The sequence below is a fragment of the Chiloscyllium plagiosum genome, chromosome 1 (genome assembly GCF_004010195.1).
Source record: "Chiloscyllium plagiosum isolate BGI_BamShark_2017 chromosome 1, ASM401019v2, whole genome shotgun sequence".
NCBI lineage: Eukaryota > Metazoa > Chordata > Chondrichthyes > Orectolobiformes > Hemiscylliidae > Chiloscyllium > Chiloscyllium plagiosum.
Window position 1 is genome coordinate 97,568,312 of NC_057710.1, and position 27,642 is coordinate 97,595,953.

The 27,642-nt window shown below is 39.3% G+C and overlaps 1 protein-coding gene across 4 annotated transcripts in view; it reads left to right on the forward strand.

The window, feature by feature from the left end:
- rfc1 (replication factor C (activator 1) 1) overlaps positions 1–27,642 on the forward strand; it is an 86,922-nt gene that overhangs the window by 43,380 nt on the left and 15,900 nt on the right. For all 4 annotated transcript variants that reach the window (XM_043692892.1, XM_043692868.1, XM_043692878.1 and 1 more), the window contains exons 10-16: positions 2,684–2,791; positions 6,569–6,748; positions 6,997–7,101; positions 14,150–14,537; positions 20,276–20,385; positions 24,158–24,272; positions 24,388–24,473. In XM_043692892.1, coding sequence (XP_043548827.1) covers positions 2,684–2,791; positions 6,569–6,748; positions 6,997–7,101; positions 14,150–14,537; positions 20,276–20,385; positions 24,158–24,272; positions 24,388–24,473 — 1,092 coding nt within the window. The remainder of the gene's footprint in view (positions 1–2,683; positions 2,792–6,568; positions 6,749–6,996; positions 7,102–14,149; positions 14,538–20,275; positions 20,386–24,157; positions 24,273–24,387; positions 24,474–27,642) is intronic.

Consider the following 27,642-nt stretch of genomic DNA (forward strand, 5'->3'; position numbering starts at 1 on the left):
TCGGAGGCTGAGGGGTGACCTTATAGAGGTTTACAAAATTATGAGGGGCATGGATAAGATAAATAGGCAAAGTCTTTTCCCTGGGGTCGGGGAGTCCAGAACTAGAGGGCATAGGTTTAGGGTGAGAGGGGAAAGATATAAAAGAAACCTAAGGGGCAATCTTTTCACGCAGAGGGTGGTACATGTATGGAATGAGCTGCCAGAGGATGTGGTGGAGGTTGGTACAATTGCAACATTTAAGTATATGAATAGAAAGGAGGGATATGGGCCGGGTGCTGGCAGGTGGGACTAGATTGGGTTGGGATATCTGGTCGGCATGGACTGGTTGGACCGAAGGGTCTGTTTCCATACTGTACATCTCTGACTCTAAAAGTGGACAGAGCGTCAATCCCTGTGGGGTACCGTGGTCATAGGTCGCCAATCTGAAAAACAACCCTCCACAATCACACTGTCACTTTCCGTTAAGCCGATTTTGTATCCAACTGCCAAGCTCGCCCTGAGTCCCCATGTGATGTAACTTTACTAATTAGTCTGCCATGCAGAACCTTGTCGAAGGCTTTAATAAATATTTAAACCTTTCCCAGAATCCCAAAAGTTTTTTTTTTGATAAGGTTCCCCATGGTGTGCTGATGAAGAAGGTTAAGTTGCATGGGGTCCAGGGTGTTCTCGCTAGATGGATGGAGAATTGATTGGGCAACAGGAGATAGTAGTAGTGGAAGGGAGCTTCTCAAAATGGAGACCTGTGATCAGTGGTGTCCCATAGGGATATGTGCTGGGACCGCTGTTGTTTTTGATATAAATAAATGATTTGGAGGAATGTGTAGGTTGTCTCATTAGCAAGTTTTGCAGAGTTGGCGGAGTAGCAGATAGTGAAGGGGACTGTCGCAGAATATAGATAGATTGGAGAGTTGGACAGAAATGGCAGATGGCGTTCAATCCAGACAAATGCGAGGTGATGCATTTTGGAAGATGCAATTCCAAAGTCAATGGAAAAGTCTTGGGGAAAATTGATGTACAGAGAGATTTGGGTGTTCGGGTCCATTGTTTCCTGAAGGTAACAGCGCAGGTCAGTAGAGTAATCAAGAAGGCATACGGCACGATTTCCTTTAATTGGATGGGTTATCGAGTACAAGAGTTGGCAGGTCATCTTACAATTGTATAAGACTTTGGTTCGGCCATATTTGGAATACTGTGTACAGTTCTGGTCGCCGCGACATTACCTAAAGGATGTGGATGATTTGGAGAGGATACGGAGGAGGTTCACCATGATGTTGCCTGGTATGGAGGGTGCGAACTATGAGGAAAGGTTGAGTAGATCTAGGATTATTTTCATTGGAAATGAGGAGGTTGAGGGGGAAACAAATTTGTTGAGGTGTAGACAGGGTGGATAGCAAGAAACTTTTTCCCAGAATGGAGGACTTAATTGCTAGGCTTGGGGTCGCCAGTTCAAAGTGAGAGGGGAGAAGTTTAAGGGAGATATGCATAGAATGTTCTTTACGTAGAGGGTGGTGGGTGCCTGGAAATCACCACCTGGAGGAGGGGTAGGGGTAGGAATGATAGCATCATTTAAAATGTATCTAGACCGATACATGAATTGGCACAGAGCAAAGGAATACAGATCCTTAAAACATAGACGGCAGATTTAGATAGAGGATCTGGATCTACGCAGGCTTGGAGGGCCGGAGGATCTGTTCCTGCACTGTAATGTTCTTTGTATTTTGGTACAGCTCATGGCCATTTGGCCCATCATGTCTACATCAGCTGTCTGAGCATAATCACTCAGAGCCATTGGCTCCATAACCATGCACATTATTTATATTTCAATAATCATCTTATACACAGTTGAATGCTTCAATTGAACCTGTCTCCACCACACTTCCAGGTGGTGCATTTCAAGCCTGAACCAATCTGTGTAAAAGTTTTGTCCCACATTGCATTTAATCATTTAGCAAGTTATTTGGAATCATCATCTCAACTAGGTTGACAGGTTTGACTAGATTTCATAATTTTGAAAGAATATTTATTAAAATATCAGCTGTTTGGCGAGACCATTTTATTTTGCAACTTGGATATTCTGCTGTCTAAAGGAATAGATCGATAAACAGCAATCTTTGTTTTAATTGGCACCTTATGAACTGGCACTATTGATAAACTGGCAAAGATTATAAAGTTTACTGTATTATTCTGTCCATTTATGATAGTGTTTTAATTTGTTTGTCATTGCAAATATACTTCACTGGAATGGCTGCATAAAATATTAACAGTTGATTCAATTTCGAGTCTGTTTCTCAAATACTGTAATCTAATGCAATGTCCAGTTGAGGGTATGAGTGAGAAGGCTGTCTGCTTTTAAGTTTTATTTAAAACAAAGTTGCATTATTATTTATGCTATGAATAAAGGATAAAATTGATGTGTATACCTTGTGCATTATATTGATTATGTAGAATATTAGATCAATCAATGCACTCCTGGTCCCAAAGGTGCCAGTTAATAAAACAGTTGCTGTAGTCAATTCTATTTTCCAGCCTTAACACACTTCTGCTGAACACATTAATCAGAAAAGTATGTTTTCTGATTAATGTGTTCAGCAGAAGTGTGTTAAGTCTGAGCGGTTTTTTTTGTGGGTCACTTGGTATTTTGAAGACAGCTTCTGACGGTGCACTCTGTATCTTTATTCTCTAGTCTGAGAACCCAGAGACCGCTGAAAAGAAGCGTCAGAATTACCTGGCCTACCGTAGCTTCCTGAACCGTGATGGTCCTCGAGCTCTGGGGTCTAAAGAAATCCCTCAGGTATGTTGGTTGAAAAGATGCGGAAGCAAATGAACCAAAGATGGTTTGTATTTGTAAGAGTTCATTTTTGTAACTTCAATAGAAACTAATGTGTTTGGAAGCCAGCACATGCTGTTGTGTTCTTTTATGATCAGTGACATTGTCATTGTACCAGTATCTGAAAGTTGTTAGAGCGCTGACGTGCTGTGTCTGCATTAGCTCTCCAAATAAGTATTTCACTTTGTGCTATTCTTCCTGATGACTTCCCATAAGCCTGTGCATTCTTAATTTGTAGATATTAAATTATGTATGAACTTAAAAAGTTATTTAAAATTAATTGCATTGGCATGGTTTTATGGCTTATACATATACAGTTAACCAAGGTAGTAGGTTACTTTTCAATGTGAAACGAGATCTTTTTCATTCATGTGATGTGGGCATTGCAGGCTGGGCCAGCATTTATTGCTCACCTAGTGGTGGTGAGCTGCCTTCTTGACTGCCCATTGCAGGCCATTTTGTGTAGCTACACTCTTGGTGCTGTTGGGAGGGAGTTTCAGGATTTTGATCCAATGACACAGAAGGAATGACATTATTTTTCCATGTCAGGATGCTCAGTGACATAGAAGGGAACTTGCAAGTGGTGCTGTTGCCATGTAGCAACTGCTCTGTCCTTCTGGATGGTAGTCATTGTGGATTTGGAAGGTACTGTCAAGGGAACAGAAATGAATTTCTTCAGTGTATCTTGTAGATAGTGGCAGCAGAGTGTATTGAGTATTTGTGGTGAAGGGAATGGATACTTTTGGATGTTGTGCCAATGAAGTGAGCTGTTTTGTACTGCATAGTGTCAAACCTCCTGAGTGTTGTTGGAGTTGCGCTCATCCAAACAAGTGGGGAGCATTCCATTGCATTTTTGACATGTGCCTTTGGAGAGTCAGTAGCAGAGTTATTTTCTTCAGGATTCCTAACCTTTAACTTGTCCTTACAGCATCAGTATTTATATCGTTGGTCCACTTCAGTTTATGTTCAGTGGTAACCCCAAGATGTTGATGGTGTAGGATTCAGCGATAGTAATGCCATTGATGTCAAAGGGTAATGGTCAGATTCTCTCTTGTTGAAAATGGGCACTGCCTGGCACTTCTGTGGCACAAATGTCACTTCTGAAATTCAACTCTTGTGCATTTTTAAACCAAAGCAGAAAGTTGCTGGCTCAGTTTGAGTGAATCCCTAATCTTGAGTGAATCCCATATGTTGTGCATGAATTTTTAAAAAATGGCACCGAAAAGGTCTCTAGGATAAACTGAAGAGGGCTAGAAAGAGACTTGAAATTGAAGGCGTTTATTGATTTGATGGGCGTTGCACAATACAAGAAGACATGAGGTTTTTAAATATGGAAGTAGATATTAGTGGAAGATGTACATATTAGCTTACTTTTGAATTAAGAGAGGTGACACTTAGAGGTTCATTTATTTAAATCTTTAATGAAGTGCATCACAAAAAAAAGCACTATGTATGCAAGTTGTTGGTTAAGAACAGATTTAACCTTCCTTCAGGAAGGATGTCAAATGTCTAAAAGACAGTTTGAGAACAAAGGTTGTATTGTTTATTCATTCATGAAATAAAGACATCGCTGGCTAGGCGAGCAATTATTGCCCATCCCTAACTGCCCAGAGGGCAGGTAAGACTCAAACACATTGCTGTCAGTTTAGAGCCATGTGTAGGCCAAAGCAAATAAAGATGGCAGTTTCCTTCCCTAAAGGACATTGGTGAACCAGATGAGGTTTTCCTGACAATTGACAATGGAAACATGGTCATCATCTTAATTCCAGTTATTTATTGAATTCCAATTCCACTGTCTGCCGTGGCAAGGTTTGAACCTGGGTCTCTGGACAGTCCAGTGATGATTCCACCAGTGCCTCTCCCTGCTATTATTGGTATTAATGGTATTTTAGAAAATGTTTCATAACTTATTTGGGGAATTTCTGTTGCTAAAACATGTTTCCAAAGCATTCCATCTTGCACTCTGTGATAATTGCAAGAATCCAAATTACAAGTGATCGCTATAATTTATATTAAAAGATGAAAAGGTACTGACTGGTTGGTAAGTTGACATCAATTGGCTGAAGTTTTTCCATGAAAAAAACAATAAATAACTATAGGCTTCCCAAGATGCTGGCAATTTAAAAGAAAAAGCAAGTGCTTTGAATCTTTTTCTTTTGCTCACAGCTAGTGAGTACTCCTGTATGAATGGGTGTCAAATTAGACAACTTATGACATCTGTGTTTTTGTTGTTGGGTAGTGTACAACCCTGAGTGCCTAACACCTATCCTAACATTTTGAGTTCATATTCTCTGTAAAGTTCATAACGTGGCTCATTTATTCCTGATAGAAGTGACATGCAATCATAGGCAGAGAATCGATCTTTGCCAACAGAATACACTTGAGCTGTGTGCTGTTTTAAATTACTTAGGAAAGACATGGCATATGGTTTAAAAAAACCTGGATGCTGAAAATCAGAAAGAAAAACATAAACTGATCGAAAAATTCAGCAGGTCTAATGTGACAGCTGGGCTCAAAACATTGACTCTGCTTTCTTTCTAAGATGCTACCAGACCTGTTGAATTTTTCCAACAGTTTCTGTTTTTACTTGTGTGTGGAATATGGCTCGGTTGGTTTATTAAGCACCTTCCAATTTTATTAGAGAGAGGGCTTTTCTACATTGTAGGATTTGCAAACTGGGAATACTTGCTTGGCCTCCGAGGTGCTGTAAGCTATTGATTTTCATCCTATCTCGTAGTTGCATCTGTGAGATTAATTAAAGGGAATCTACTTTGTTTTCCTCTTTGCTATTTAATTTCAACATGTCTTTGGGCACGTACAAGCTGAAAACTGAATTCTTTGTACTTCCATTCTGAACTGAAGGTTACATTCAAGCTGGGGAATTGGCATCACTGAGGAAGGGAAGGGAAGAAAGGATGTCTACTTTTATACCTGTGCATTTGTCATTCATTTCCAATCACTGATCAATAGCTGGCAGTCAGCATTTGTGTTAAATTTTGGTGACCATGATTTGTAAGGATACTTGCAGGAAAGTTTACTTAAAGGAAAAAGGAGCAGTATGCTTTGATGTAGCAATTACGTTGAATGTTTCAATGTGTTTGTTGTAATGCTACACTTTTGAGTGTATTACTTGAGCTTCATTGTTCTTGAAATCCAATACTATTAACCCTCTGAAACTTGTGTATTCAGGGTTCTTTAGATTTCATAGCCTTTCTGCAGAGATTTAAGTGGAGCATTAACATTTGAGTGGTCTCTTTCTGTGCTGTGTATTTGATGTAATAATCCTTGGTGTTTTCATAATGCCAGACTAGAACAATTGCATCTGTTCTTCAATAGATCAAGAATGTCTTGTTTCTTTACTTTCCTTTAAAGAGTTTGCATTGTCACCTCTCTCAAATCAAAACCAATCTGTAGCAATTCTTATTGTTTAGGTTATTCCCTAGTTTTTAGTCATACACTGACTTAGTGTCTCTAGTATGCTCAAATGGGGCTCTGTTTCTTTCCCGTCATCACCACTGAGTTTTCTGTGCTAAGGACCATTCCATCTATTGCTCCTGTACATGGGTAGGGTTTGTTTATACTGTACCTGTATTCCTGGACAGGATAGAAGATGAAACTTGTCAGCTGAACATTTATTACACCTGTAGCTGTCCTTCACACTCTGCCTTCTCAGATATCAAAAATACCTTGTGCACAGAGTCTCTTCTGATTTGAATGATTATTCAAATTCTTATCATTAAGGGAGCTGAGAACTGCTTGGAAGGACTTTCGTTCGTTATTACAGGAGTCCTGGAGTCCATGGAACGTGATGATGCTAAATCTTTAATCGAACGTTATGGAGGGAAGCTGACAGGAAATATTAGCAAGAAAACCAATTACTTGGTAACTGGTCGAGAAGGTGGACGAGCAAAACTGGACAAGGTGAGTATCTGTTAGTGCAATGTGCTGAGCACTGTTCCCTCCAGTCTTAAAATGAGGCACAACTGATGCAGTCTGTTCTGAGTGCTGATGATTCTGTGGCATTAACAGTGGCCTTTGTGATACCGCAATTATGAAACTAATATATTCTAATGAGATAATAGCAGATGTTAGCAACATCTTCAAAATTTCTGTTCTTTGCTTTATTGATCTTTCTGGAAAGTGTATTCATTGAATTTTAATTTTTTTAGGCTGAGAGTTTTGGAACAAAGCAAATTGATGAAGATGGATTGCTGGATCTAATTCGTAGATTGCCAGGAAAGAGATCCAAGTATGAGATTGCAGCTGAAAATGAGGTCAGTTTATAAAGTCCTCAGATTTCTTCAAGTCAAGTCAGTGGAGCAATCACACTGCTAACATTTGGGAGGAATTTTCAATTAAAAACCACCTAGACCCTAGAATCATAATATGTCCTTCGTCAGTGGTCTGGGAAACTCCCAAATAACCTTTTCACATCGTGTAGGGCCATCTATTCATGTCCGAAGACGTGGCCCAGGAAAGTGACTCTGGCTTTTGTGAACTCACTTTTAGGCAGGTTTATCACCAAGCCACCACCTGAAATCGATTAAACAATTCCAATAGCTCCTCCATGTGTGACTAAAAATTACCAGATCATCTGTGTACGCCACACAATTGGGTAATCCTGAAATAACCTTTATTGGTTAGTCTTTGAAATGTGTCTGATGCAGTTTTTGTCAAATGGCATAACTTTAAACAGGTGCAGTCTATTTGGTGTCACAAAAGCCAAAATTGTCTTTGCTGTTTTGAATAAAGGTACCTGTCAGTATCCTCTGAGTAAGTCCTACTTGGAAATATAAGTTACTTTCCCCCCTTCTCAGTATAGTCTTCCAAATGTGGATAGGATATGAGTCTCATTTTATAATGTCGTTGACTTTGTGAAGGTAATTGGGTACCATCTGAACGTGCTTTCAATCTCTTTTTTTTTGAACCTGTGCTAACTTCAGAGGATTGAGACTATAGGATATTGCATTTTCTATATCAATATCATGTGTAATTAGCTTAGTACTTCCCAGCTTATTCTCACATATCTCCACGTGATTGTAATAACTCTCTCAGGTCATTTCAATTTTCCTCTGGAAGGTAACTCAGTAATTTATCCCAATTTTTGAGAACTTCCTCATTGTCCAATTGAATTTGAGGAACGCTCAATCCAATTCAGAATCATCTGAACTTGGTTCTTCACTCTATTTTAACTAGTAACTCATTCTCCTTTTGCTTTCCTTTCCTGTCAAAATACCTTTTGAGTGTATTCACATGATACAGTGAGTCTTTCTATCTGGCATTCTTATGAAATAATTCACCTCACTCAATTTCCTTTTGACAAGGCTCAGTAAACCTTGCCTTTAAGGGTTAGCCTACTACTATCAACATCCCGGGGAATACCATTGACCAGAAACTCAGCTGGATTAACCTCATAAATACAGTGGCTACAAGAGCAGGTCAGAGGTTAGGAATATTGTGGTGAGTAACTCACCACCTGACTCTCCAAAGTCTGTCCACCATATGCTAGGCACAAGTCAGACAAGTGATGGAATACTCTCCACTTGTCTGGATCGGTGGAGCTCCAACAACACACTCTTGAAGCTTGACACCAACCAGGACAAAGCAGCATGCTTGATTGACACCACATCCACTCCCTCCACCACCAACAATCTGGAGCAGAGTGTAGTATCTACAAGATGCGCTGCAAAAATTCACCAAAGATCCTCACAGCACCTTCCAAACCCATGACCACTTCCATCTAGAAGGACAAGGGCAACAGATATATGGGAACACCACCACCTTCAAGTTCCTCTCCAAGCCACTCACCTTCCTGACTTGGAAATATATTGCTGTTCCTTTACTGTTGCTGGGTCAGTATACTGGAATTCCCTTCCTAATGTCATTGTGGGTCAACCCTGAGCAGGTGGACTGCAGCGATTTCAGTAAGGCAGCTCACCATCACCTACTGAAGGGCACCTAGGGACGGGCAATAAATGCTGGTCAGCCAGCAATGCCCAAATCCAACAAATGAATATATTTTAAAAAACACTAACACTTTATCTCCACCAGCCAAATTGCGAATTTTTGATCTTGTTTCCTTCCTGCCTAGTTTAGGCCAGCACGGTGGCTCAGTGGTTAGCACTGCTGCCTCACAGCACCAGAGACCCAGGTTCGATTCCAGAAGTTTGCACATTCTCCCCATGTCTGCGTGGGTTTCCTCTGGGTGTTCCGGTTTCCCCCCTCAGTCCAAAAACGTGCAGGCCACGTGAATTGGCCATGCTAAATTGCCCATCGTGTTAGGTGCACTAGTCAGAAGGAAATGGGTCTGGGTGGCTTACTCTTCAGAGAGTCTGTGTGGACATGTTGGGCTGAAGGGCTTGCTTCCACACTGTAGGGAATCTAATCTAATCTGTCTCATCACATGCTGTGCTACCTTTAAATGCTGTCTAGTCAACTCACTCACTCTATTTAATCTTTCCCTAAAATTTGACACACAATCCAACTATGTGGTCTCTGAATTCTGACTTATCAATTTCCTCTGAATTAATTTCAGTGGTCCTCTCACCTCATGCTCAAAAACTAATTCAAATAGGTTGAATTTAATTGATTCATTAGGTGAATCCCAAATTGCAAAAAGTACAAATGGAATTCCTTTATCCCAATTTTCTGGATTCTCTTGACTACAGGTCCTTAATGAGCTCTTTAAAGTTTGATGCCCCTGTTCCACTGCTTGCTGCAATTCTACATGGTGGATTTGAATTATTTTATTCCTAAACTATCCATAACTTCCTTGGATAACTTTGTAAAATTTGGCCCTTGATCTGATTGTACTTCTGTGGGTAATCTGTATCTAGTGAAAAATTTGAGTAGTTTCTTTTTCAATCCTTTTAATTGTGATACTGCTTAAAATTGCCTTTGGAAATCTAATAGGCACATCTATTATGGTCAACAAGTAATGATTCCCACTTTTTGTTTTAGGTAGGGGTCCTCCACAATCAATTAAGATTCTTGTCAAAAGTTCTCAATAGTGGGAATGGGTATTAAGGGTGCTGGTGTTATAATTGCCTGAGGTTTTCCTATTACCTGACACGTTTGACATGTCTGGCAAAAGCTGGCTGCACCCTTATGCAGTCCAGGCCAAAAAAAAGCTTTTGTATTTTGGTTTATGTTTTCCTTACTCCCAAATGACCACCTACTGGTAATTCATATGCTACCCACAAAAACCACCTTTCTATAACCCATTGGTCATACAACTTGACGACCTGCCCATTTTTCATTCACCTGAATATGTAATGGTCTCCATTCCCTCATCAAGACTTTGGTTTTAAGGTAGTAACATTCTTGGGATTCACATGGATTCTTCTGTAAATGCTTTTGACAGTTTTTCAACTTTCTATCGTAATTCAGCTAATTTCTCTGAACTAAAAATGTCCGCTTTGTCCTCCATCTGTTCTTGTTTTTTCTTGACCATTTAATCCAAACCTTGTTTCTGATAATTGAACTTCAACTTTCTTATCTTTACTCATCGATTTCTGCTGCGTCAATCTGTAGCTTTGTAACCACACAGTCAAGAAAAATCACAGGATATACTTCCTGTAATACCTCAGTTGTCTGATTTTCCACTGGCTTTTCAACTACAGTAGGCATCACTCCCACCTATAATCCATTTACCATATATACTCGTATATAGGTCGATCTCAGGTATAAGCCAACTGCTTGCTTTGGCCAAAAAATCTTGTGTTTTCCATGTATAAGTCTCATGTATAAGTCAACCCTAATTCTTCACAGTTACAGATCAACATTTATGAGTCAGTGTGCCTGCCTGTTGTGCTCTGCTCTGGCTTTCCAACCTGCTGGCCATGCTGCTCCATTGCGCGTCTTCCAGTTCACCTGCCGTCACGCTCTGCTGCAGGTTTTCAGAATTACTGTAATTGTATGACAGTACAGGGCAACCGTCATATCTGTGGTGTTAGTTTCCATGGTTTCAGTTACCTGTGGCTTACCGTGGTCTGAACATATTACAGGGAACATTCCAGAACCAGGGACCAGGGGCTGCCGGAAAGGTAAATCTCCTATTTAAATGAATGAGTTTGCACCTATCCGTGGTTTTGGGTTTCTGCGGTACGTCTTGGAATGTACACCTGTGTGTAGGGGGGAACTACTGTACCATTCTACTGTAGCAGGCAGAATGGAGACAGTTATTTTGTAGATAAATATTCAATAATTGCCATAATTTTTTTTTCTTTTGTTTGTATAGAGGTCTGATTCTTGTTTGTCCATTTTTTTTTTGACTCGTACTACACATGAATTGCATCTCCTCAAACAATACCTCATGTTGACCCCCTAACTTCAGCTTAAAAAAGTATTTAAAATTCAGTCTATACAAGAGTATAAATGGTACGTTATTGCCAAGGATAAATGTGTGTTTGGAACAGAGAATTTTCCTAACACTTCACCACTTTTCACCGGACTCTCCAACCTCGTCTAAAATAATGGAAGTTCACATATTGCAAGCTTTTCTTGCAATACCTGTTCTGAATTGGATATCTCCTTATCTCTCTCTCTCACTATCAAAGATTGACTTGCTCCCATATCTCTCAAAATTTTAATTTCTTTACCTCTAGAACACCTGAGTAAACCTTATCTGCACAGGTAAATTCTTTAAAGAGATCAGGTACTCTCTTATTAACTAACCCATGATCACGTGTAGATGCTTTTGCAGCTTTTTAGCTTGTACTGGGATCTCTTTAATCACTTCAACAAAACTCATTGGCTTATCTTGTTTTTTCACATCCGTCATCTCAGTGCTTTTTCTAAACCATCAACTCGGTGACTTCATGTGGCTTGTTTTATTGCAGTGAAAACACCTGAGCTTTTTTTTTTAACTTTCCCCTCGTGGGTTTCCTTTTTACCATGTGGTAAAAACTATCTTTCCTATCTTCAATGAGATCTCCTTTTCCCTTACCACCTAAGGATTTCTCCTTTCCCCAATTTTTATTCCTTAAAGATTGAAATTGATGTCAGAAGCCAAACTTTGATTTACAAGCCATCTCAGTCATCTGTTTCTGCTGCTAATCTTATATTATTAACTCTGTGCTTTTCCAAATGATTTACTTCAGGACGTAAAGTTTTGAACTCTTCTAAAACAATAATCTCTAAGAGCGTCTGATCTATTTTCATTATATTCCCCCAATATGTCGTCCTGACAGTGTTGCAAATACCTCACTAGGTCTACTACCAACTTTGTTTGGATCAACAATACCCACAAGGTTATCAGCCGTTTTATTTGATTAGCCGCTTTTTAAAGTGTAATGAAAAAAGCTTCAGTGTTTTTTTGTCAAACTTGGGCAATGTTTGGAAATGTTTAAACAGATCCATACTAGGCCTCTCCCTCACTGGCCTCATCACTACTCCTTTTCACTTCTACCTCTGCCATTTTTAAGTTGAATTTGAGTTTTCAGTTCCACTCTTGCCACTGCCTCTAATTCAAGCTGTTTCATTTGCAGTGGAAGTTTAGCCATTTCCAAAGATTCAGAGTACATTTCTGGCATTCTTAAACGTTGGGCTATTGCTGCAATTACCTCCCGTTTTCACACTGACAAAGGCAACCCCAACTCCAGTTTTTCTGCCAATTCCAAAAGCTTTGCCTTGCTCACTTCTTCTACCCCCAGGAAATTCTTATTAAGACCATAAGACATAGGAGCGGAAGTAAGGACATTCGGCCCATCGAGTCCATTCCGCCATTCAATCATGGCTGATAGGCATTTCAACTCCACACCCGCATTCTCCCCGTAGTCCTTATTGACTGAGAGAGAGCTATTGACTGAGAGAGAGCTATACACCCTATTTAAACCAACTGAATGCACCATCTGAAAAGAGAACACCAACACTCACTACCCACTGTCTTTGAGTACAGTAATGCTAAACCCAACCTGGGATTAGAGATTTTGATCCTGGATGAACCTCAGTTTGTTATGGACCAGACTAGACCAAATCCCCATAAAATATATTTAGAAGATAGTCTATATCCCAACTTTTTTAGTTTTAAAGGCAGTTGTAAGGCATTGTAATCCAGATACAATTTGATTGGTCAAACTACCAGGCTTGAAGCAAAACACACTTTACTTTTACACAACAGTTAAATACAAACCAACTAAAGAAGCATTGGAATAAATTAACTGTATTGGAAAACTCAACCGAAAAGTAGATTATTTAATTACTAAACTGTAACTTTTCTAATATAGTAACATTCCATAAACACACTCACTCAGCAAAGACAAATTCAGTAAAGTAAATTGTCTCACATGTAATTCCAGCAGCAGGAAGAAAGCTCAAGCTTTCAGCCGAACAGAGGAATAACAGCTTTCACTTCTAGCTTCAAGACCCAGCAACTGCTGAAAGTTAAATTAAAATCCTGGTTCTGTGGGAGCTTGACCCCACCCCTACATACTGCTCCTATTGTTCCAACTTAAAAAAAACCCAAGGCCTCACAAGCTGCTTACTTTTATTGACTTGGAAGAGACCACTTGGCACCTCGGTCTCAGCCTCTCTTCATTTTAATAAAAAAGCAGGACAAAATACACTTCTTAAAGCCATTGTATCATCACAACTGGGGCTAAGTGGATTCCAGACAAGATCTGATGTTGTTAGATCTCATCTACTTACTATTACTCCAACCTACCCTAATGAAATCAATTGTTTCATCCCTGCACATGATGGGCTGTATTTTGTGGGAGGACTCATGGCAAACTGGCAGTGTTTGCTATTATTACTTCTCTGAAACTGATCATAACTTTGAGCTGTCATGTATGTGTGTTTTGAAATCTTGAAGTTGCAATCTGACACAAGCTGTGCTGTGGCTCCTCTTCAGAGTTGACAATTGCAGCAATTTAACTTGTAAGTGCTTCATTGAATTCTTTGTTTAACTCCTCCTGAGCAAGTCATAAAGTTACTGATGGTTGCTGAATATGTTTCACTGAAATTACTGTTGAGACTCATTTTAGTGTTGTAGGTATCAGTTCAATCCTTTTAAGATTTAAATTGAGACTCAGACAAGAATGTTTACTGGTTTAGTTATCATTTTAACAAATTTAAGGCAATCAAATCGAGTGACTCATGCTTTTAGTACTGCATATTAACTACTTAAATGAAGTAAATACTTGTGCATGTTCAAATCAATTAGGCAGCTCACCCTTAAAATTTCAGAATGTGTTTGATAGTGTTTACAGATGACTTAATCATTGTAGGATCATCTTTCCCGTTTTTAGCAAGGTTAATTTAATTTAAACTGCTTTGTTTACTTAATGCAGAGAGATTTTATTCTTGTTTTTAAAATTGCAGGTGAAGAAATCAAATAATGCGAGAGAGGGTGGGAGGATCATGCAGAAAGGCGAACACCAGAGCAAGACGATTTCACCGATATCGAAGAAACAGTGTGAAGATAACAAGGGCAGTCCGTCAACACCTGAAAACGGCGAGTCTTCAAGATGTGCTAAGAGGAGTATTTTGTTCAAAGCAGATCCTTTCAGCAATCAACCTGAAGTGAAGTGTGAACCTCAGTTGCAAACTTCAATGAAGGAAGAGCAGAGTTTGCTGTGGGTGGATAAATACAAACCTGCAGCGCTGAAGAATATAATAGGACAGCAAGGGGAACAAAGCTGTGCAAATAAACTAGTTCGTTGGTTGAAACGATGGCATGTGAACAACTCTGGGGACAGCAAACCCACAGGTGAGAATGATACAAATATTTATTTTTAATTTGATGCAGTATCTGTTGAATCCGAAGTGGCTAATAGTAAGGTTTTATTTCTTTATGTATGTTTGCATCAAAGCACTATCTAGGTCTGTCCTTTCAGAATTGCAGCCATCCCTGTTCCTTCTGTAATTTGGACTATCCAATTCTTTCCAGAGTCACTTAGAAGTCTCTAGTTCTGAGGAAGGGTTAGTGGACCTGAGACATTAACTCTAATTCCTCTTCCCAGGTGTTGTTAGACCTGCTGAGCTTCTCCAGCAATTTCTGTTTTTGTCACTTAGCTGTTTGTTTCGGAAGGGCGACATGTTTTCTTTGACAGTCATGAAGAAATATACCAGTGTATTGTATCTGTGCAAACAGACTTCTGCAGAGTTAATATTATCATATCATGAGGTCATGAGCATGTGCACAACAACTTGCATTTATATGGAAGCATAAGCCAAGTGAGTTATTCTAAGGCTTCGTTCATGGAAGCGGGTTTGTAATAAATGAAAATTTGACTTGCCCAGCTACATAAGTTTTAGTAACATGACCAAAGCTTTAATTTAGTTTTGAAAGATCCTTTTAAAGAAGAAGGCAACAGTTTAGAATCAGGCACAGCTGCTACTGGAGAGGTGAGGGAAATTAGGAATATATAAAAGGTGGTAATTAGAGGAATACAGAAATCTTAGAGGATTGTAGGAGAACGTTGGAAAAGTACAACCAATAGGCATGAGGGTGAAAATCTTAACCTTAAATCACTGGACTTATATAAGCAGGCAAATCTCCCCCTGCTTTTACCCCAACTTTGTGTCCGGAGATCTGTGTCAGTATCTCACAGCATTAGAATGAGGTCCTGCATCAGGATACAATCCCCCAGTTTCTCTGCTTGGTGAATTCAGACAGAGCAGACCCATGGGCACTGGCTCCTACTTTGGACATTGCCAAGAATACTTTTAACCCCTGCTAATGGACAGGAAGCTGAAGGGGCATTGATTTGACACTTCTGTCAGCAAGTTCCTACTTTTCTACGAATGCTACTTGCATGTCCTAACTTAGCCTGTGTGCTTCGCAAGTGTTCTCTCCTGAATCTTGGAGGGAATATATTTGTGCTGACTCTTGGAGGTGGGGAGAGACGTAAGTGAGCAATGATTGGGACTACCATTGTGTTAAAGGTTTGGATGGTGAAGAATTTGTCAAATGTGTTCAAGAACATTTTCTCTATCAATATGTAGGTGCTCATACTAGAGAAGGAGTGAAACTACATCTCCTTTTGGGTAATAAGGCAAGGCAGGTGACTGAAGTAAAAGTGGGGGAACACTTTGGGTCCAGCTATCATAATTCTATTAGTTTCAAAATGGTTATGTGAAAGGATAAGCATCCTTTAAAAGTTAAAGTTTCTAATTGGAATAAGGCAAATTTTAATGGTATGCGGCACAAACTTTTAAAAGTTGATTGGAGTAGACTGTTCCCAGGTAAAAGAATGTCTGACAAGTGGGAAGCTTTCAAGGATTGATGATGAGAGTTCAGAGGCATTACATTAATGTTAGGCTGAAGGGTAAGGCTGCTAAGATTAAGGAACGATGGATGAGTAAAGATATTGAGATTCTAGTCCAGAATAAACTAATCTTATTTTAGATATCACTAACTTGGTTCAGTTGAATCTTTTAATCAGTATAAAGAACATTCTGAGGAAGGGTCACTGGGCCTGAAACATTAACTCTGATTTCTCTTCACAGATGCTGCCAGACCTGCTGAGCTTTTCTATAAATTTGTGTTTTTGTTTCTGATTTACAGCATCCACGGTTCTTTCGGTTTTTAGCGTATAGGGGCATTCTTAAGAAAGAACTCAGGAAGGCAAAGAGGGGATGTTAGATAGCATTGGAAGATAAGGTTAAGGATATTCCAAAGTGATTCTACAAATAAATTAAGAGCAAGAGGGCAACTAGAGAAAGGGTAGGGCCCCTTGATGGTCAAGGTCATCTTTGTGTTGAACTCCAGGTGATGGAAGAGATACTAAATGAATATTTTGCATTTGTCTTACTGTGCAGAAAGAAATGGAGGCTAGACAATGCTGAGAAATATATTTTGATGTTTTATAAACAGTTCATATTACAGAAAAGAAAGTTTGAGAGAATATAAAGGTAGATAAATCTCTGGGATCTGATCTAATATATCCCAGTTCATTGTGGGAAGTAAGGGAGGAAATTACAAGATCCCTTACAGAAATATTTGCATCATCCATAACTACGGGGAGATGCCTGATGAGTGGAAGGTGTTGTACATTTGTTTAAAAAAAGGTGTAAGGAGAAACATGGGAACTATAGGCCCGTGAGTCTGACTTTGGTTGTGGGTAAACAGTTTGAAGTGATTTTAAAAGGTAGCATCTTTTGGACATTATGGATAACCATCATGGTTTTGTGTGAGGAAAATCATGTCACCCAAACTTGATTTCGTTTTGAGGAAGTTACCAAAAAGATTGAAGGCAAAGCAGATGTTGTTTAGTAAAGCCTAAGATAAAGTTCCTCATGGTAGACTAATTAATAAAGTTGAGTCATGTGGACTTCAAGGTTAGCTTTCCATTTGGATATATAATTGGTTTAGTGGCAGGAGACAGTGAGGTGGTGGAGGGTTGCTTTTCAGGCTGGAGGCCCATCACACAGTGTTCCACAGAGATCGATTCGTGGTCCTGTCTAGTTTGTCATTCATGTAAATGATTTGAATGAGAATATAGAAGGCATGGTTAGTAAGTTTGCGGATGACATCAAAATTCGTGGCATTGTAGACAATGGAGAAGAAGGATTTTTAAGAATATAAAGGGATCTTGATGAAATGGGTTAATGGGCTGAACAATGGCAGATGGAGTTCAAACTGGATGAATGCGAGGGGTATTGCATTTTTGTGAAACAAATCAGGATAGGGCTAATATAATTAATGGTAGGGCATTGAGTACTGTTATAGAACAGAGGGACCTAGGGGTTCAGGTACATAATTCCTTGAAGTTTGCGTCACATGTAGGGTGGTTAAAAAGGAGTTTGGCATGTTGCCTTCATTGCTCAGACCTTCAAACTCCAAGGGAAGTTCGATAGTCAAGTTGAGGTTGTACAGGACATTGGTGAGGTCTCTTTTAGAATACTGTGTCCAGTTCTGGTTGTCCAGTTATAGGAAGGATATTATTAAACTGGAGAGGGTTCAGAAGAGATTTACCAGGATGTTGCTGGGTGTGGAAGGTCTGAGTTATAAGGAGAGGCTGGATAGGCTGGAGCACTGTTTCACTGGAGCCTAGGAGGTTCGGAAGTAACCTTTATAGACATTTACAAAACAATGAGATGTATAGATAGAGTTAACGGTAGTTGTCTTTTCCCTAGGATGAAGGATTTCAAAACAAGGGGGAACATTTTTAAGATGAAAGGAGAGAAATTTGAAAAAGACATGAGGCAAATTTTTTTTGGAGGGTGGTTTGTGTGTGGAATGAACCTCCCAGAGGAAGTGTTTGGATGTGGATGCAGTTACAATGTTTAAAAGACATTTGAATAAGTACACAAATAGGAAATGTTTGGAGGGATCTGGGCCAAGTGAAGGCAGATAGGACTAGTTTAGTTTGGGCCTGGTTGGACTGAAGGGTTTGTTTTGTGCTGTTTGACTCTGACACTGGCAGGTGGTGATCATCTCCATATCCTGAGGCTGTGGATGGCTGTTTCTCAGTGATTTTCTGTATAGAAACAATAGTGTAACAGGTGTTATTCTTTTATCAGTGACAAGCCCCTTTGTGTGATTTGACAATAATTAGTGTGCTTTGATGCTGTAATGCCTACAAAATTTGCAAATGACTAAAACGTGCAGAGAATGCTTGAAAAACTCTGCTTGTTTGGCAGTATCTGTGGGGAGAGAAAATAACAATTAATGTTTGACTCTTCGTCAGAATGACTAGACTACATGAACATGTGAATGACTGGGAGTAAGAATAAACATCTGCATTGCATACCAGCCTGCACTGGGAGATCCTCAGCATCCTGAACCTCTTCATTTTGCTCTTTAGGTTCCAGGCCCATCTTGCATTCGCTTCCCCAAATGACTTTTGTGCTTAATGCTGGAGAAACTTTAATAGTTCAAATTTTGCTTCTCTTTTGTGTTGCTTTTTCATGCACATTGAGCTAAACTGAAACTTTGGAGCTTTGAAGAGCATAGAGATAATTGGCCATCAAAATTTGAAATATGCCAAAGTTGGTCTGCATGTCACATGGTGAAAAATAAATTAGTACATCAATGAATTCTCATTTAACTACATTATTTAAAGATTTCTTTCAGAATGTCAAGATGTGCCACTTACAAATATAGGCGAGGAGCAACTCACTGCTCCATCTAGAGGAACTATCAATTGCTGCACTTCCTCTCCATACGATCCACTGAGTTCTTCCAGTTTTCTCTGAATCCTTGCACTGCCTCAGCAATTAATTGCAAACAAATAAATGACAAGGTGACAACATCCAAGGTAGCCCATAAGACAAACAGCAACTTTTTAAATTTACTGGCATACTGGATATGTATTGGAAACCTATGTTTCTTGGACAAATGCTAGTCAATAACTGTTTAGGTAGAACTAGCTTGTTCTGACTGATGAAGTTACATGACCCAGATTGGTTAGCAGACTCATCTGGTTGTTTGAAATAAAAATAAAATATGGTAGAAATACTTAGCAGGTCTGGCAGCATCCATGCAGAGAGAAACAGGCTATGACTTTTAGGGTTCTGGTGAAAGTTTGTATGTGAGGAAACTGTGTATTCTCTCTCCACAGATGCTGTCAGACCTGCTGAATATTTTCAGAATTTCTGGTTTTATTTGAGATGTTCAACATCCGTGGCAACTTGCTTTAGTGTTGTCTAGGTATTTATTTGGTTTTGATCTGATCTAGAAATGGAGACTTTGGTTTGTTTCAAGTCAACTTATCGTTTAATGTTTCAACAGTTTGCTCTTCTTGGAGAACCTCCTCTTGTACCTGATTATTCTGTCAAGTTTTCTATTACGCAGCCTTTCTGCCTTTACTTGATTGAAGAAAGCAGTTCACCTATTCTCTACTGACTTTAATAATCAACTTTCCAAGTTTTTATAATTGAAAGCTAAACTCAACCCTTGATGTCTTTTTTTCTTCCTTATAATTTAAACACCCTTAAGGTCCTTTCACTTGTTGACAGTCCTATTTTATCCAGTGATTTCTCATGAATGCAACCGCTGTTTTTAACCACATACTGATCTTCACACAACAGTTTGCTCCCTTCAAATCAGAATTTTCTTTTTTTGGCAAGAAACATTTGTGTTTTTAGGTACGTAGATTCCAATTGGCATAAGAATCTAATCTCTTCCATTCATTTCAATCTTATTTTTTGGAAGCATAATTTTGGTTAATATTGTATGATGTTTCACAATACTATGTATGACATAGAATGATACAGCATAGAGGAGGCCATTTCAGTCCATCATGCCTGAGCTGAAAGAGCTATTGTCAATACTATTCCCTTTTTCTCAATAAACTTTTATTATGTTCAGTTCCATTTTCGTATTGCCAGCTACAGGCACCAGTCAATACAGAGATCGTGAAATAATTGCTAATGAGGGATTCTCAAGATCATTTACAACGTATGAAAATAGCTCTCAAATGCTTTCTTGTAATAATTGTGCACTGTTCTGTCTGTACAGTGCAGAGCATACAGTTATATTTTTAATGTCCCTTTGTCCAGCAAAATTCACTAAATTTGGTGGAAAGGATGATGGTTCAAGTTTCAAAGCTGCACTGCTGTCCGGTCCTCCTGGTGTAGGTAAAACAACCACAGCCACTCTGGTCTGTAAGGTAAGAACACCTTAATGCTTGGATAAAATGTATTTTCCTTTCCATGATTAACATGTGCATGTTTAATGCAGTTTTTTGCATTTTACAGTAACACTGAAGTTGTAGTATTAAGCCTGGCAGAAGCAACTTGATACCTTGAATAAATCATGTCACATTTCTTAAATCATAGCTGGATTAATACCTTAGGATGTGGCCAGTCAGCCTCTTGGACTTTTGGGGCAGCTTTTAATCCGTCTGAATTCATTTATGTTGAGCATACAGATCTTGTTTGCAAGCAACAATATCCTGATTGCAAGCATTTACATTTTAATTGCTGGAATGAAAGCTGAAAACATCTGAGAGAAAACAGTAATTTCAGGTAGTACAAATACATCAAAGGATTGATGCACTAACATTTAGTGCAATGAACTTTCTTAATGTAGAAATTTAACTACTGTAATCTCCTGTTATCTTGTGTTCTATTATAAGCAGTTGTCACATTAAGAGCTAGGCTGTCTTTTTGTTCATTTTCCTGTAATTAATAAAATGTCATTAATGGATGTTTCACAGTTTCTTACAGCTTACAGTTTCTGAAAAATGCGCAAGTATTGATATATATTTCAAGCAGTTTATGCAACCTTGCAAGCAATTCTCACGAAAAGCATTAATTGCATTTTATATCATGCCAACTTGGTTCTTGGAAATACTTTTCACCAAGTATTTCTTCATGCAGAAATCTCATTGACTTTACAACCCTTCCAGAAACTGGGTTCCAGCATCTGCCACCCTCTGAATGGGGAAAAAAACTCAACTCCCCTTCCATTTTTTTTGCTAAGTACTTTGAATCAATGTCCATAGTTATCGGTATGCTTGCTAAGATAATTGGTTTCTTCTCCACTTGGATGCTTTGCCCACTTTATTATTTTGCTTGGTACTTTGCTATGAGTCATGAGTTAATTTTATTATTCATTGGGAAGACTAATTCAAAAGTGACAGATTTTCATGGGAGCTCATATATCAGAGCTGCACCTGGTTTCCAGCTTATTAAAAGTAATGTTGATGCCTGGGGAAATTCTGATTTTAAATGCTGGGCTGTTTGGTGTACACATCTAACCAAACCAATACCAAGATCAAATGGGTAAAAAAAATCCTCTGAACATTCTCTTGTTGACAAAATCAATTTATCTCATGAGTTGAGCTACATGGTTGGGGAAGGACAGAAAATGATTGGCTTGTCATGCTTCCTTCAGTGAATTAACCTGCCAGCAATCCTGATTAAGGCTCATGTGAAGAAATACCTTTTGAGTGAGGCATTAGAGCACCATTGGAGTCTATGGAATTGTACCCCAACAAGGAGTAAATGTATCTAAAGAGAGCTTTGTGCAGAAAATGGGCAGAGATGTTGGTCTGTTCTGTTGTCACCATTACCCATTGCTGTGACTCATTAAATGCTGTGACCTTTGGAATCCTAGAACAGTGCAAAGCAGGAGATCATTTTGTGACTGTTCTTTTGAATAACTCTGCTTACTCCCAATTATTCACTCTGTCCCCAGATTTGTTTCGCTTTTATACTTAGTCAATTTCCTAATTAATCTGTATTCTCCACCCTAACAGGCCCCTGTCCCCATCATGAATTACAGTCAAAATTATTGCATAATCTTTTTCATGTCATTTTCATTGTTCTATCACTTTCCTGAAATCTTTATCCCTCCAGATATTAACCCTTAAGCCATTTAAAGCCATTTTAAAAAAAAAATTACTTTATTTAAACCCTTATGATATTAAATACCTTATTCAAATTTCCTCTTGCATTCCTTAGAGCAGTGAAATAGCGGTTCTGAAATCCAAGATGAAACTGATTTTGGTATTCAAGGGAGCAGTAGTCATAAAATGTATACATTGAATATGTTAATCAACGTTGAAATGCAAATTTTACAAATGCCTTTGCATGCTCAGGCATGAAATTGTAAACGTTGGTTTTTCAGAGGGATTTGCATGTACTTGTGCAGGGAGCATATAGTGTATAGATGCAATAAGCAATTGGGAAGGCAAATTACATCCTTGCCTTATTTGCAAGGATATTGGAGTATAAGGATAAACAAACTTCACTACACTTGTACAGGGTTTGATGAGACTACTGCTGATCTATATGCTGTTTTCGTCGTTATGTTTAAGGGAGGACATACATGCTTTGGAGGCAGAGCAACAATCATTCACTAAATTGATCCCTGGGATAAGAGGATTGCTCTGTGATGAGAGGTTGAGTGGATTGGATCTATATCTTTTGCATTGATTGGAATGAGAGATCTTCTCAAAGGAATGTACAAGATACTGAAGAGGTTGACAGAGACGACGTTCTGTCTGCTGACTGGGGAATGTAAAACCATTTGTGCACACATGTGGACTAAGGAAAAGTCCATTAAGACCGGAAAACAGAGTTGAAGCAAAGTATCGCCATGATAATATTTCATGGTGTAGCAGGCTCAAAGAGCTGTATGGCCTATTGCTACTTCTACTTATGTCTCTGCCTCCAGTTGTTCTGATTTCAGAAAATGTTTGATAGTTGAATAAATACAATAGAAATAGTCTAAGAATTGCTTGAAATGGCTTCTGCACTGTTACCTCTGATGTCTCCACCCCAGTCCAAGGTTCCCCAAGGAAATATTCTTGTCCTCTCCTGTTTGTTCTGTATGTGCTGCCTCTGGCAACATCATTCAAATATGTGGCATTAGTTTTCATATGTACACTGTGAGGACCCTAGCTGCAAGTTACCAACTCTTCCACTTTTGTTGAACTACCAGGCAACTTATCTGACATCCACTACTTGATGAACAGAAATTACCTCCAATTAAATATTGGGAGGACAGAAAACATTGCTTTTGGTTTCTAATTTGAAATCTGTTTCCATCTCTCTCATTGGCAATCATTTGATACTAAGCCAGTCTGGTTGCAACTCTTGATGTCCTAATTAATTCAAAATGAACTTCTGATCCTGTATTAATATATAGCTTGTACTTCTGTAAATTTGTCTGACTTTTGTCCCTGTTTCAGCTCATCTGAAACTTTATGCTTCATTACCTTTAGATTGGCCCTGTAATGAACTCCTGGCTGGTTTCTTACCTGCTGCACTCTGTAAACTTGATGTCATTCAAAACTTTGTTGCCTGCATGTTAACTTGTACCAAGTCCAATTCTCCTGTAACCTCTGCGCTCACTGAACTACATTGACTCTTAATCAAGCAATATTTTGATTTTAAAATTCTCATCCTTGTTTTCAAATCTTTACCACGGTCTCACTCCTCCTTATCACTAATCTTTTTCTTCCCCATAATCTTTTAAACCCTCTACGTTCCTAATTTTGGCCTCTTGTTTATGGTTGATTTTAACTACTTCTGCATAGCTCTGGAATACCTTCTATACCTCTCTGTCCCTCCTGAAAGACACACCTTCGACCTATCTCTTTGACCAAATATTTGCTCATCTGAGCCTTATATGGTTTGTTCACACAATTGTGAATTGTTACAGTACAGAAGGAGGCCATTAGGCTCATTGGGATTATGCTGGCTTACTATGTTAGCAGTTTGCAGAGTGCCATTCTCCTGACTTCTCTCTCTACCACTGTATTTTCTTCCTTTACAGATAACAGTCCAATTTCACATTAAATGCTTTGATTTGACCTGCCTCCCGTACGCTGTCCTGCAGTCCATTGCAGACTTAAACATTTGTTGTGTTAACAGGTTGCTTTTCCAACATATGTTTTCAGAAGTACTCAAAGATTTCTTTTTGTCTGGAAGGATCTGGGCTACAGCTATGTTGAACTTAATGCCAGTGATGCTCGCAGCAAAAACACACTGAAGGAAGTGATAGCAGAGTCACTGAACAATACAAGTATCAAAGGATTCTCATCAGGTGGGTGCTGATGAATGAAGTGGGTCTGCATCAGTTTTTCCAGTAAGCTGTTGGCACCATTTGACAATAGCTAACCAGCTTTTCTGCTTTTTCTAAATTATGTTTTTCTTTTCAGGAGCACCATCAGTAAGCACTAAACACTTGCTAATCATGGACGAGGTGGATGGAATGGCTGGCAATGAGGACAGGGGAGGGATACAGGTAACAGTTTGCTTTATTTAATGTGGAAGCTTATGTGTTTAAACAATGTCCAGGCAACTTTTGGCGAAATGCCGAGTCTAGTTTATGTTTGTGTATTGAGTGACTGCGAAAAGGGGAACTGCTCTTTAATGTTGTACGTGCAGGATGGTGTTTCCAATGGTATATAGTATTTATATATCTGTTTATATCAGTTTACTCTCGATTATCAGTAAAGTGATGGATGGTGTCATCTGTAGTGCTATTAAGCAGTGCCTGCTCAGATATAAGCTGTTCAGTGATGCCTAGTTTGGATTCTGCCAGGGCCACTCAGCTGCTGACCTCCTTATTGTTCAAATATGGACAAAAGAGCTGAATTTCTGAGGTGAAGTGAGAGTGACTGCCCTTGACATCAAGGCAGTGTTCAACTGAGTGTAACATCAAGGAGCCCTAGAAAAACTGGAATCCATGCGAATCAGAACAAAGTCTGCGTTGGTTGGTGTCACAGATAGGAAGCTGCTTGTTGGAGGTCAGTCACCTTGGCTGCAGGGCAATTCTGCACGAGTTCCTAGGGGGTAGTTTTCTAGGGTCAACCATCTTTAGCTGCTCCATCAGTGACCTTCCCTGGATCATAAAGTCAAAAATGGGTGTTCACTTATTACATCATATCCGGCACCATTTGTGACTCCTCAGATACTGAAGCAGTACATTTTCAAACGTAACATGACCTGGGCAATGTTAGGGCTTGGGCTGACAAGCGACAAGTAACATTTGTGCCATACAAATACCAGGCAATGACCATCTCCAATAAAAGGCAGTCTAGCCACCACCCCTTGAGATTCAATGGTGTTACTATCACTGAATCTCTCTTTCTTTCTTCCCCCCCCCCCCCCCCCCCCATTAACATTCTTGGGTTTACCATTGACCAGAAATCCAACTGTACACACCATATAAATACAAGAGCAGGTCAGAGGTGAGGATTACTGTGGTGAGAAACTAACCACCTGACTCACGAAAGCAACTCCACCATCTACAAGGCACAAGTTGGGAGTGTGATGGAATACTCCCCACTTGCCTGGATGGGTGCAGCTCCAACAACATTCAAGCTTGACACCATCCAGAACAAGGCAGTCCACTTGATTAGCACCAGCATCCACTCCCTCCACCACTGAAGTTCAGTAACAGCAGTGTGTACTCTCTACAAGATGTACTGCAGAAATTTACCGAAGATCCTTAGACAGCGGGAACCTTCCAAACCCATGACCACTTCCATCTAGAAGGACAAGGGCAGCAGATACACAGGAATGACACTACTTGCAAGTTTCTCTCCAAACCACTCAACATCCTGACTTGGAAATATTTCTCTGTTCTTTTACTGTCACTGGCTCAAAATCCTGGAATTCCCTCCCTAAGGACATTGTGAGTCAACCCACAGCACATGGACTGCAGTAGTTCAAGAAGGCTGCTCACCATCACCTTCTCAAGGGTAGCTCATTGCAGGCAATAAATTGCTTTTGCCAGTGCAAACCAGTGATGCCCAAATCCCATGAGTAAGTAAATAATTTAAAAGAAGAACAGGAGACTGTTCAGTGAAATTTATATTTAAAGTGTAGATTGCTTAATTCTTAAATTCCTGCTAAAGTGCACTTGCCCACTCTGGGATTTTCATTCTTGTTCTCCAGTATTTACTGCTAGTTTCTATCGCCACTGCAGTGTTGAGAATCAATCCATGAAGTAATGTAACTGTGGTCTCCTGTAGCTTATTCTAGGGAGTGTTACTGGTTCCCACCCCATTATGACCGAGTTGAATTTTTTGATTTGGCATAGTTGTTTGCTGACAAATTAATTATATTCACATTTTGCCCATGAATCAAGAATTTGAACAACTGACCTATATACCGTAATCACTGTAAACTACCGTAGTAGAATTAATTATACTCAATTGGAAAAATAATTCTGGGAATTTGTGGGAATGAGGAGAAAATTTCAAAAAGGAACACCAAATGATGGAATACTGGGAGGGATAGATAACACTAGAGTAGGTAAGTCAATAGGTGAGTCTTGCATAAAGGCAAAGGTAACAAGAAGCGAGTCAGGGTTACAGGGCTTTTATATATGTGCACTGCATATGGTAAATAAGATTGGGGATTTGCAGATGCAGATTCCCATGCAGAATTATGATGTGGCTCAAAGAAGGGCTAAGTCAAGGATGTCACAGAACAGCTTTTCTGTTTTTGTTTCTGCCAAGGTGACTAGCTTCATACTTATGTTCATATTCCATTTGTCATACTCTAGCCCATTCACTTACTCTCCAAGTCCCGTTGAAACTTCCCCACAACTTGAATTCCCACCCAGTTTGGTGTAATCAGCAAATGTAGAAATATTGCAACTGGTCCCCACGTACTCATTTTCAAATCGATCATCATTCTGGAGCAGGTGGGATTTGAACCTGGGCCACTTGGCACAGACATAGGGACACTGCCACTGCACCACAAGAGTTCTCAAACATTTCACAGCGCATAAATCAAATTAATTCAAAGGCCCTTTTCTGCTGTCCCTACATTCAGATTATGGATTGTGGATTCAGCACTGACCCTTGCGGTATCCTACTAAACAGCCAATCATCCTGAAAATAATTCATTTGTTCCTACACTCTGCTTTCCATCTGTTAACTAATTCTCAATCTAACTAGTGTGTTTCTCCAACTCCCATGAACTCTAATGTTATTTACTATCCTCCTGTGTGGGACTTTATCAAAATCCTTCTGAAAATTCAAATACACAGCATTCATTGTCTATGCTGTAGGTAAATCCTGAAAAAGGAAATCCCAACAAGTTTGTCAGATATGATTTCCCTTTCATAAATCCATTGATGCTGTCCTTTTTTTTTTGGTAAATGTTCAGTTAGTATATCCTTCTCTAATTGATCCTAATATCCTTCCTTCGCCAGCAGGTCTGTAGTTCTCCATTCTCTGTCTTCCTGTCTCCTTAAATAGTAATTATATTTGCTATCTTCCAGTCAGCAGGAACATTTTCAGAGTCTATAACATTAAGAAAGAGAACTACCAATGCATCTCTTTTGCTACTTCCCACAACACCTTTGGATGAAGTTCATCTGGTTCAGGAGATTAATTGCCCCTCGATCCAGCTAATTTGTCAAGCACCACCTCTTTACTAATCTAATTTATTTTAGC